At 41.2% G+C, this 12,209-nt stretch overlaps 1 protein-coding gene across 24 annotated transcripts in view; it reads right to left on the bottom strand.

The window, feature by feature from the left end:
* Window positions 1–12,209, bottom strand: part of DMD (dystrophin) — a 1,199,681-nt gene that overhangs the window by 71,828 nt on the left and 1,115,644 nt on the right. For 20 of the 24 annotated variants that reach the window (XM_057411860.1, XM_057411861.1, XM_057411863.1 and 17 more), the window contains one exon: window positions 3,283–3,344. In XM_057411860.1, the coding sequence (XP_057267843.1) occupies window positions 3,283–3,344 (62 nt within the window). Of the gene's footprint in view, window positions 1–3,282; window positions 3,345–9,830; window positions 9,906–12,209 lie in introns of those variants that run through there. The other 4 variants (XM_057411876.1, XM_057411873.1, XM_057411877.1 and 1 more) reach the window with 1 other exon arrangement.

The raw sequence follows: 12,209 nt of genomic DNA, 5'->3' as shown, positions 1-12,209 counted from the left end.
CTTAGTTAATCTATACCAACATCTACTAGATACATTAAATGATACGGCTAAGGTCATTGTTGCAACTGTTGCCACTCTGACTTGACCATTAAACAGTAATTAAGTGATTTAATATTCACAGCTTATTATGTAACTTAAAGTAGCTATAACCTTAACTGAAGAGTGTAAATTGCCCAAGGAGTGTCAGGAATAGATACATCATTAAAACTGATAAAATACTATGTTGTTTAAATTATTAAGAAGATCAGTCAGGAACAAGCATTTTAGTACCTTTAAAGGAAAAGCTTTTGTTAAAACAGCAAGTAATTAGAATTTTTTGATAATCATATTAAATTCCAAATAAAATATTCTTCAGTTATTACAAGCATCTTTATAAAAAGCTGTGTTCCAACAAATGAGCTCAAAGAGAATTTGAGAACACCTCCTTCATGGGCAGGTTATGTTATGACTTCTTCCTATGGGTTCTTTCTCTGATGAACTCCCTATTGAAGGCAGGATATGGGACTTCCTGAACCAACAATCTGACCAGTATGTTCCTACTTTCTTTTATTAGTTTATAAGCTACCAAGTAATTTACCTTCCTTTTTATAAATACCCAAACCTCTAAGAACAGAAACCTGAACCCATAATTCTGAAACTTGGAATCCATAGATTTTAGCAAAATATAATGCAGCATGTATGAACTGGAGGTGTGAAGAATAAAACTAATATTACTTCTTTTTCTTACAGAAGTGTCTCTTGTGTCTCAAAGGCAGATGAGGAATGTTACTGTGTGCAAGTTGCACCTTCCTTATTCACTTAAAAAAATTAAGCTTTCAGTAATGTGGAAGAATTTAAATTAGACATAAGGATCCCCTAGTAAATCATGATATACTGACATGTATAGAGAGCTACATCACACAGTGCAATTATTCCCTATGGGCTAAGTGTAGGAGTTGGAAAATTGAAATGAAAACTCTTGACAGCATTGAAGTACTTGGTCTCACTTTTTTACATTTACCTGGACTCCAGAATTCATGTTTTCTACCACATTTTTTAAATGCATATATATTAAACTCTTTACTGTCTTCTTGATATGAATGGGAAGAAAAATTTGAATCCTAATATCAGGTAAAATAATAGGATCTAATGAGTATGCAATACAAAAATGAACTTTAATATCTTCTCAGATAAAATATTACTGCAGTCTGAAAAGATTTCAAACATCCCATTATTACCGTTTTAACCTGAGGCAAAGCAAAGCACTGAAAATACATCAAGGGTTCTGTTCAAGACTAAACGGGTTATGCTTGTATTATGCAATTTGTATGAGAGTTAGGCAATAATGACTACACCCAGTTCAAAAATAAAATAAAATAAATAGGTAGGTTATTCAGTAGCACTTTTATCAGAGCTTCACCCCATGTGGCAGTGCACAAAGTATGACCTTGTCTAATCTGTTTTGTACAAGTATATGAACACCTAAGTTTACTAACAAAATTGCACATTATGTAGCCTTTGCTAAAGCCAGTTTTGTTTCCACATTACTATTTGATCTCAACCCCAAGAAAAATAAAATTTTCCTCTGAAAAGGAAAACAGCAGGATTTTATAGCAAAAAAAAAAAAAAAAGCAAGCTAAACAAGACCTGCCTAAACATGTTCCTCCTTTATGCAGTAAGAAAAAAGAATATCTTGAAATCTTGACATTTGGGCAATACTCATAGCAATAAAACTCAGTTAAAGTAAATGAAAACTGACTTCAGCAGTCACACATCTTTTGAACTCTTGACCTGAACCTATCAGGATACTTTTCTCCCTTACATATAGTTACCTTTTCACATCTTAATATTCAAGGGTGCTCTAGCTGAAACAGGGAAATACCAGAAGAAAAGCAGTTGCAACAGGACATCAGGTCTGACCAACAACAGTATGAGAAATAACATGCAAGCTAAGGATCAAAGAAGGCTGAGGAGTCAGCACGGTTCAATTAACAGGCAACTGTTTGAAGATCTAGCTGTATTAAAGGGATGTCTGCATGTGCAATTATTATTTGTCCTGAACCTTGTAAACCACTCTTTAAGAGCAGAAATATAAAGGACACAAACAGGGCAATATAATTAAAAGGCAAGTCAATACTTGTCTGATTTTTCATTTGGTGAGCCTGAAATTAACGATCTTATATCCCTTTTTGACATATGGAGCTGTATTCTGGTTAATTTTTAAACAACTTGCTGCCACAGTGCTAATACTCCAAGGAAAAAATCTTCTCACTGCCTCATTCTATTTTGCCATATAATTTTTCTAAAATATTTTTGGTACGCGTTTAACCACAGAGCACCGTAGAGATACCTGAGTTAGCTCAAAATAGATTACGCAGGTATAATTAGAGTCTTTTCAGCAGCTAAACTGGAGTTTAGCAGGAGATAATTTAAGCTATTTTTCACCATGGTAAATAAGCCTCCACTGAATGTTAGATTTCACTGCCCTACTGCTCAAACTGGCTCATTTAAAGCGTGTGCTGTATAGATGTAGCCTCCTTTATGAATGCAGCATATTCACTGATATTTCTTTCACAGAAATAGCTTAATTTTTATTATACCCTCTATTATTTATTAACACAACCATTAAAAGCAAAGAGTAAGCTATTAAATGTCTGCCAAGCAGCCTATACTAGAGCATGGATTAACCTATTTTATCTTATAGATGGGCTTCTGTTAGTAAAATCCAAAGCTGCTAAGAAAATAAATAAAAAACCTCCATCAGAGGGGCACATCTGAAGTCATAATAAGCATGCAATTTGGATATTCAAAATGACATCACGACAGCTGCCATGCCTTCCAAGTATTGAAAGTGCTTTAAAAATAAAGCACTGGTAATGCAGTTTGGCAAATTGCTTCAATTGGCTCCCTACCATCCAAAAGTCAACATTAGCAGCAGCTTGGTTTGATTTTTTCATCTGCCTTTTGTAAAGTAGATCAGACAGTGAAAAGATTCAGAGTTTCTTTTTTGTTCTTTTCTGTCACAGACTTCCAGTAAGAGTTTGCAACAATGCACCCAAATTACGCTGTAAACTCGGTGCACATTCCAAGTGCGCTAACTGAAATACTATTTTTTCCACTCTATGTTTGAAATGTGTTATTATGCCTTACGCATTTCCCTTGCAGAAAATGTTAACCTTGATAAAAGCACTGCCTCTCGCTTTCACTTAATTTTGTCTTACTACTCCTGGAAATCTTTGCCTAAACAATCCATTCAACTGGAAAAAAACCCAACCAACCAACAGTCTGGTAGAGGTGTCTTACCTAAAGACTGGTAAAGCTCAGTCATCTTGGGATGATCCCAGCAGGTCGTTTGCGTCTCATGGCTACAATACAAAACGTGAAAGTTAGTCAAGTAAAATTTCTCTCTCCATCTCATTGTGAATGATTCAGGATGCACATCAAAGCATGGTGCCGGACAACTGCTGCAGCCTGAGCTGCTCTAGCAGGGGGTCTTAGTAGTGGCAGACATTAATTAATTAAAAGTAATGCTAATATTAAAAAGACAGCAAGTATTCAGATAGGCCATAATGTTTTGGGGAGTCTGCAAGCACACCGATCTATTCTTTAAAACTTGTTGTTTTGTACAGATCACTCTCTGGTTCCTCCAAATTAAAGAAGCGACATTTAAAAGTGTTTGATTCTTGAAGGTTTTTTTTTGGAATTCTAACCAGATACTGAGATCTGTGTTATTTTCACCTGCTTTCCCCTATGTGTTCCATGCTTTGCCATATCGTCCTTTCGGTCCAAAAATCTGCACTAAATTCCCTATACAACAGCCCACTGATTCACCACCAGCGTACACCACTTTTCAGGCCCATGCGTTCCAGCCCCCTTATCAGTGGTCTCTTTTAGCAAAGATTATTGCTGCCTGGGACTCCCAGGCCCTTGCCCTTTTCCTGCAGGTCCCCATGCCATGTCAGGAGGCAAGAGCTGTTGGGAAGCCAAGGAAAAACTAAAGTGGGGTTATGAAACGCTGCACTATGGCTAGAATGTAAATTGGACAGTCTCTGCATTGAGGCTAGCAGTCGTCAGCTTTGCAACACAACATGCTGCCAAAAGACAAGCAGTGTGAGAAAGCCAACAAATGAAGTGTTAACAGGCATAGTAGCAACTCATGTCTCCTAAGGTTACACATTTTATGTTTGTTTTTTTTTAATGACAATATAGCTAACATGATCATGTTTCCATTAATGTAGCAAACTTGAAAGAAAATTCTCATGTAGCAAATGAAGTCCTGTCCATTCAGTATTCAGCTATATTAAAAGACAAGAGTGAGTATTCATTAAAAAAATAAATCTGGAAAGTTTATGTAGCACACAGTTGCTGTCAATCACATTTGCATTTTCCTTACTTAAGACATCCTAGTTCCAATAACACACATAATTTGGGAGAACAATGCAGGAGAGCAGGACCTGGTCCACAGCACTGCACAGCTCCTGAAGCACACACCTTCCAACTCCAAGAGAATGAACCACAACCTAGCCATCAGCTGAATGCACCTGTACTCCCAACTGTGTGTTGGAAGACTAGTACAATCAGGTTGTTTTTGATAACAAACAGCCCTTGAGGTCTTTTTGAGGCAGCAATATTCACAAGTATACCTTTACCTTTCACATGCTAAGACAGGTAAAAATTTCAATTACTCACTTCAACACCACCCCTACTCAAGGAAAAAAGAAAATCGTGACATATTTTCTCACTATGATTTAATTTTGGTCTTAAAAGACAAGCTATTTGTTTGATTCATGTGAATACTTTACTGGCCTAGTAACCTCTGCATGTTCAGTAGCTTACTATATATAATGTGTCCAGATTTTGCTCTGTAACTGCAAGAATGAAAGGGATCACAAGCACTAAGCATAAGGAAAACATGCTGCCTTAGCGCTGCCCTAGTTGAACATATGCTTTTAAACAAACCCTGTTTCACCAGCCTCAGCATCCCCTCCCCTTCCTAATCCCTGCTGTGGCTGAAGGCAGTGAAAGGGGGAGGAGGACACTAGAAGAGCAAAGGCAGTCTTGGTTTTTGCTCTGGTAAAAGAAAGAAAAAAGCATCCTGCAAAGGAAGGTGCATTTAATCACTCAAAAATCTCAGCCCGGCTTGTTTTCTTAAATGCAGAAACGGGGTAGCTTCAAGTGAAAACCTGTGGTTCTGAGCCACCTGCACCCGATCTCCTGCATCTCCTGTCACACTTGGTATGGGCAGCTTCTGCAGAGAAAACGTAGCAGCAGCAGCTTTTGCCATCCTTTTTCATATTTTGAAGAAAAACAGGAGGAGTTTCATTTGCACACTGAATCCCTAAGAAACTTGGCTACCTGAAGTCTCTGCTTACACAACAGCAGCCCAAAGGCAAAGAGGAAGGGAGCATACTTATCACAGAAGAACCCTGTAGACAGAGATGTCAGGATTCAGATGAACAGACTGCAGACTCAAATAAATATTCAAACCCACAGATCTTGGACTGCAGTTTGTTCGTTCCCAGTGTCAGCCCCAGATCAGCAGTTCCACAGGCATGAGCCTGGCTGCCCTGGCTTGCTTCCCCATGGACAGGCAGCCCCAGAAGCAGGGGATATTTGAACAGCAACTGCCCCAAGGTTTGTATGCCAAATCCAGCAGTAAAAGTGAGGAAAAGAACTTATACCTCCCTGAACCTCTGAAAATTTCCCTATGAGACTAGCTTTGCAACCCTAGATTGTTCTTTGGTGAACCAGAGCACTTCAGACTCCAAAGCTGTTAACCTGGTAGCCTTCAAAGGCAGAGAGTCCCCATTAAAATATTTAAAAGCCATCAGATATCTGGTAAAGATCTATCTATACAGGATTATGGAATCCCATGCTGTGTTGGATAGAAGAACACAAGGATCATTTTAAACACAGAAATCTATTATGGCTAGTCACTAATCAACATTACACAGATGAGTAATTTATTTTTATTCTCATTTTTTTATGGTAAGGCCTAACCATATATCCATGGATTTAGTGTGCATGGATTAAGCTTATGGCATTTACTAATCCCCCTGAAACTACATAAATGCTTTTCCTAAGATCTTGTAAATAACATTTCCACTGCCAAAGAAATATTGGACTCCAACTGTTTTCAGGTATTTTTAAAACTAGTAACCCCAAACCTCTAGGTGGACTGCTTTTCTTTCACAGTCTAAAATTAATTCTCATGGAGATGTACATTTTGTAAGGAATTATTTGCTTTATCTGCAAGTGACAGAGTTTGCAGGGCACATACCTTTCCCCTCTATTCCCTCTTTTATTTATAAACTTAGTTGCAACTTAGAGGAAATACCTCTTTCTTCAGGCTATAAAAGTTAAGTCAGTAGGGAACCAGTCCTGCCCTTGTCACCTTCCCAGCTGTGATTACCCGTGGGGCAGAGTGACCTGCATCCAGCTGGTCTGTAGCAGATCCAGTGATGGACTGGGGAGCCATCAGGATACTTCTGCACCCTTGCAAGGGAAGACAAGGGCTTTCAAGGGAACTGAGCCTTGGTCGCTGTGATTTCTGAAGAGGTTGGGTGCCCACACAGAGCCAGGGCAGCTTTTGCTGGTACTTTACATGCAGAACAGAAGGCTGCAGCTATTTCGCTCCAGCTAAAAAGGCACTTGCCTCTCAACTGAACATTTTCAGCTCAGAAAATTATCAACGATTCTGCACACCAGGGCAGCTCCAGGAAAGGTTAGATTCCATTGAGGCTATTCTTCATAAGCCTCTTTGCCATTTTCAAAGGCCATTTAATTGTAAGCTTTGGGGTTGAACCGGTGGGGGAGGATTTGTGTGTATGCCCTTATTGTGAACACAGTCTGAAGTGAAATGCCAGCTCAGCAGTTTCAGGCAGCCTCAACCACACTTGGGAATGCTGTAGCATCCTTAATAGATCTGCAGCAGAGCATCTGCCAGAGTTTCAAACTCCGGTGAACAAGGCTCTTTACAGTTTGCAAGTCAGAAAGACAGGAAAAGTGTAGTGCAAGACCTCTTGACTAAAAGCAGCTAAAGCAGGGCAAGAATATATGGAGAAACAGTACTCAAGATGCTTTTCCAATGAACCATCAACATAAAAAGACATCAGTGCACACAGCCAATAGTTTTGCAATATTGCACAAGCTCAGAGGATACAGTTTTCAATTTGGCTCTACATTTAGGTCAACTAAATTGATCACTAGCTTTTAAATCATGGACATTCTGCAACAAATAAAAATGCAAGTGGGCTCACGTGCCATATTTCCCTCCTCCTCATCTGACTTAAGCTGCAAAGGAAATTAAAACCAGGGCCTAAAAAGGAAAACAGCAGCAATGGATAAGGATGACACCTAGGTGCTGGTGTGACTGGCACGCTAAATACACTCATAATTCAGTGGGATGAAAGCAAAGTCTTCACTTAATACATCCTTTGGGAACTGCAGGACCACTTCATTAAAGGATGATTATATTATATTAGCAGGGATAATTTTTATGTGGGGAATTCTGTCACACTATGCCTGCGTGAACTCCACTGTTCCTGCCAACGGCAGAGATTTGTCTCTCATCGCTGTCGGTTGAGCCAATAACACAGGACTGAAAACCTGACATCAAGAGATGATATCCTAACAGACATGCTAGCTGATTTACAGTTCCCTTGTTATAACTTGATCAGTTTAGACAAAATACAGTTGCTTATCTTCCTTCCTTTTATATTACTTCTGAGCAACACCAATAGCAGGGGGAGTGGAAAGCAATGTTCCCTCTACCACCCAAACTCCTGCACAAATTCCCCCTCTAAACATTCCTGCATAAGACAAACTGAAACTTTTGCGAACCTTTTAACTGTTTCTGATTGCACTTTTTTTTTTTGTTTCTAATATATATCTAGGATTCAGCCTCATGTGTATCGCCTGCTCAGATCCAGAATCTAGAATTTTAGGCTGCAACTGCACAGCCCTTTTTTAAACTCTTACATCCTTCCTCACTGGTGATACCAGAGCCAGTTCTGCTGCACTTCTCCCCTTACACTTCATTAGAAAATGCGACATGAACTAGATGTGCATGTGCACAGAATAAGAAATTCTATCAGGCAGCAGTAAATAGTTACATATACTTACGAAAACAACCAAATTACAGTATTTTACAAAGCACTGAACTGAACCATTTTCAAACAACACAATTTACATTACCTCTCACCTTTTTTGGCTTTAAGATGCAGAAAATATTATTCCAGCCACCTTATGACTGTTGTCAAAAGGTCAAAATAAACACGATGGAGTTGTTTGGATTTTACTAAACTAACCCAAACACAATTGGAATTGTTTGTGAATAGACACTACCAATCATTTGAAAGAGAAACGTTTTCAACAGTAGATGACACTGACTGCAAGGATGACCTAACAGTTGTCTTTTTACAGTGTTTCATTAATTCCTTAGATAAAACAAGTTACTGTTATGGAACGTATTAGCAATGTGAAAAGGTGGCACTCCTTTGTGCTTTACAAAGGACTACTGTTTTCATCTGTAAATCTAGAGAATACTGCTCTTTGAAGAGATTATTTCTGTTTAATCCAAGGATCAGTGTCTTTTCAGCAGGAATTTGACTTCAGCATGTTTTATTGGCTTTTTCAAGATTTATCAGAGTGCTGAAGGCAGGCACCAATACATATTAAAGTTTCTTGCCGATACTAGAAATGAACAGGAGAAGGGCAAATATCAACTACCAAGTACCGAGTAGTAACTCTTTTTGCTCCCCTTGATGTTAAACATTTATTTTGCACACCCTGTCGCGGGCAAAGACTCCAGCCCAGTGGCTAAGGCTTGGAGAGCCTACTCCTCCCCCCCCCCCCCCCCAGCTGTCACTCTCCACTGATCTATTTGTTTTTCAAATCCTATCCTCTCCACTTCTGCCAAAGCAATTTCACTGCAGGGTCTTGTCAAATCCAGGCTCAAACAGCGACGGCCTCGAACAATTCCTTAGCCCTGAAAGGTCAGAGATCCTACACAGAACCCTGTTTCTTGTTTTCTCAGCATACCCCTGCAAATACTGCTGCACTTCTCAGCCCAACTTCAGCTGAGGTTGGGGGCCGGGGATGCTGCTGGTGGCCCAGACTTCGCGGTATTTTACAATAACTATTAAGAGGCAATATAGTGCACCGTATAACAAGAAATATAGCGCCTGTAATGCAACAGCCCAGAGGAAACTCCCAGTTTCTTCTGCCTATTAACTTTTAAGATTATTTCTAAGCATGACGTTGACGGGAAGAGTAACACATTTCTAAGCACGTCTGTTCTCGGGAATTCCGCCGAAGTTCACGCCTGAACCAAATTACAGCACACGCTATGTGCTACGCAGGTACGGTTGGTTTTACAGCACTGCGTTTCCCTTCAGAACCTGAGGGGCAGCGAGAACCGCCAGCTCCCGTCCCGCGGGGGCCGCGGGCACCAGCCCCTCCGGCACAACCGCTACCGGGAGGGCTCGCCCTGCCCTGCCCCGCCCGGGTTCCTGTGTGTGCGATCGCGCTCCCTCGCCATGTCCTACGCGTTCCAACTAGGGACATCCCGCGCGGAACTACAGCCTCCCGAGAGGGAACGGGCGCTCAATTAAACGCCGTTTCGAGCTCCCACGAGAAAACTGGGCAACGCGTTGACCTTTCCAGTGGCACGAACGCCAGGTACTGCCGCTCCGCGGCACGGTCACTGAAGAAGACGGGTACCCGCCACGCTACTCCCCGCCTACCGGGACCACTACGAGCGCTCGACTCCAACACCTGAGAGCCCCGGAGCCCCCCACCCGCCCGAAGCCGCCGGCACCTGCCGCCCCGCGCCCCCCGCAGCCCCTCACCCCTTGAGCTGCTCCCTCATGGCGGCGACTGCTCGGCGGCCCAGCGGAGACAGAAACAGCACGACCGCCCAGCGCCACTGCAGCCGCCCCGCCGTAAGGGCGGGCAGGAGGGATGGAGAGAGAGAAGGGGCGGTATTCCCCCGCCCTGCTCCGCCCCGGTGCCGCCTCGAACAGCACTCCTCTTTATCCCCAGGGGGTGAGGGGGAACCTCGGGCCATTATCTGCTTTCACCCAGGCTGGGGCGGCTCTTCCAGGGGCGTGAGGGAGGCCTCCTCGGGCTTTTTGTGTTTTGTTTTTTTTTCGGGGGTGTGTGTTTGCTCCCCTAGGGAGCTGGGTGTGCTCCGAGGCTGCAAGTCGGTTAGCCTCCAGCGGATTTGGGAAGGAAACTTAAACTGAAATAGGCACCGAAGCTGGGATGAATTTGAAATGGGCTTTCACCTGTCTTTTTGTCTTGCAGCTGTTAATTTCGGCGCTTAAAACGCCGAGTGGTTTATTTGTGAGTGAAATCAGGTAGTCTCGTTTCGGAGGGCTTGCCGTGGCCTCGCAGGGAAGGACGGATGAGCTGCTCCCCTGGAATTGCCAGAGCAGAAGGAGCTCCCGCCGAGTAACTGGCACAACGCTTCTGTGTATTAATTCCTGCTTAATATTCAGTACACAAAGGAGAGCTAACAATCTCCTTTTAGTGCCACAAGCATTCCAAATCAGGGCAGCGGGTCTCCTTTTGAGCAAGCTTTACATCTCTGTCCTTTATTCATCAAAATAACCCTGCCTAGAGAACTGAGTCCTTCATGCAGCTAAATGGTCTTTCAAGCCTTACAGATTGTGCAGTCTTGGGGAAGCCACTCAAAAAAGGTGCCTTTCAGATGTACACAAAACCTCTTTAACTTTACACTGGGAAGACAGGGGCAGAGAAGTTGGGAAAATTCATCTCTCCCATAGTTTCTATACTAAAGGAGAACCCGAAGATTGGTTTCCTGTTACACAGGTGTCTGTAGCTACTGAACTTGGCAGGTTTTGTCATATGTACCAGAATATTTAGGGCTCACCTTAATGCTCCAGGTAGCTATGTCACATGCATTTTAGGAAAAGCTCAACAAGCAGTTCAAGGAAAGCCCACTCTTTTTTTTTTTTTTCTAGAAGCATTAAAAGTGTAAGATGATCAAGTTTCAGCCCCTTAGGCCCTAAAATGCAAATATAAAATTTAATGGAATTAAATGTTAAATTCTCATAATTTAATTTATTTTAAAAGGTCTAATTCACAGTTTTCAGTTACCTTGGATCTACAACTCTACCCACATGGAAGGAAAAAAAGGATTCATTTTTGTGTAAACAGAAATCACTACATTAAAATTCATTAAACTGAGAATTTTCCATTTACTTCAGTGGAGCTGTAACAGGCTCATTGTTTTGAGGTGACTGAGCTGGCTGAAGGCTGTCAATTGTGTTACATCAACAACCCCACCTTTCCCCATCTGTAGCTAAGTTTTAGGAAGTGGGAGAGCTCTCTTTAAGCCTTTAGAAAAGGATGTTTAGCACATTACTCACAAGAAACCTCATGGCCTATCACAAGGAGAGAACAGCTGCCAGTGTCACACAAGGGGACTTGGGGTAGCTGGAAACCTGCTGTTTCACAGCAAAAGTGCTTTGTTTTCCTTTGAGAAGTGTCCAGTACTGATACCGCTGATACACATTCCTGCAATTTTCATTTTTTCTGGAATTGCCTGGTCTGCCTTAACAGAAGGTTGGTGCTGCTATTATCACATCGGTCTTCTTTCCCATACAATAGTGCCAAGTAATAAGAATTTAAAAACCAGTCTGAATTTCTCATACTTTGCATAATCTTCTTTCTCCTTGAGTTACAAATAAAGCATTGTATTCAATTAGACTCACAGCAGGTGAAAACCCCAATTAGTGAATCCATTTTCTTGGCTTTTTTCCCCTACCTTACACCCACACACCACTTTCCTTTTTACCTCTTTAAAAAAGAATAAAAACCAATAAAGGGGAACTCTGAGTCATTCCTCAATTGAAAAGCAAATTAACCCTTTGATCTCCTAAATCAAACTATTACCCGCTTATGAACATCCACAGGAAAACAAGAATGTTGAACGATTAAGGAATGAAGGCCTATGAACTTTATGATTTGATTTTATGAAAAAAAATCTATTTAATAAAGTTCTGATTGTTGTCTCCAAATTTACAAAAGCTTTTAGCTGTTTTGACTGACCTCAAAATTGTATTTTTGCTGTACAATGCACTGAAGTAATACCACTACTTAATCCAACTCACTTTTAAACCACCCATAATTTATTACAAAAATGTGGGGGTTTTTTTTGCAGTGTAAATGGTTTCTGTATTTGGCATTTGTAACTGAAGCCA

This window comes from Pezoporus wallicus, unplaced genomic scaffold (assembly GCF_028554395.1).
Source record: "Pezoporus wallicus isolate ANWC-B61680 ecotype Strahan unplaced genomic scaffold, APGP_CSIRO_Pwel_v1 contig_1438, whole genome shotgun sequence".
NCBI classification, from domain to species: Eukaryota; Metazoa; Chordata; class Aves; order Psittaciformes; family Psittacidae; genus Pezoporus; species Pezoporus wallicus.
This window is presented reverse-complemented; position numbering and strand designations above follow the sequence as displayed.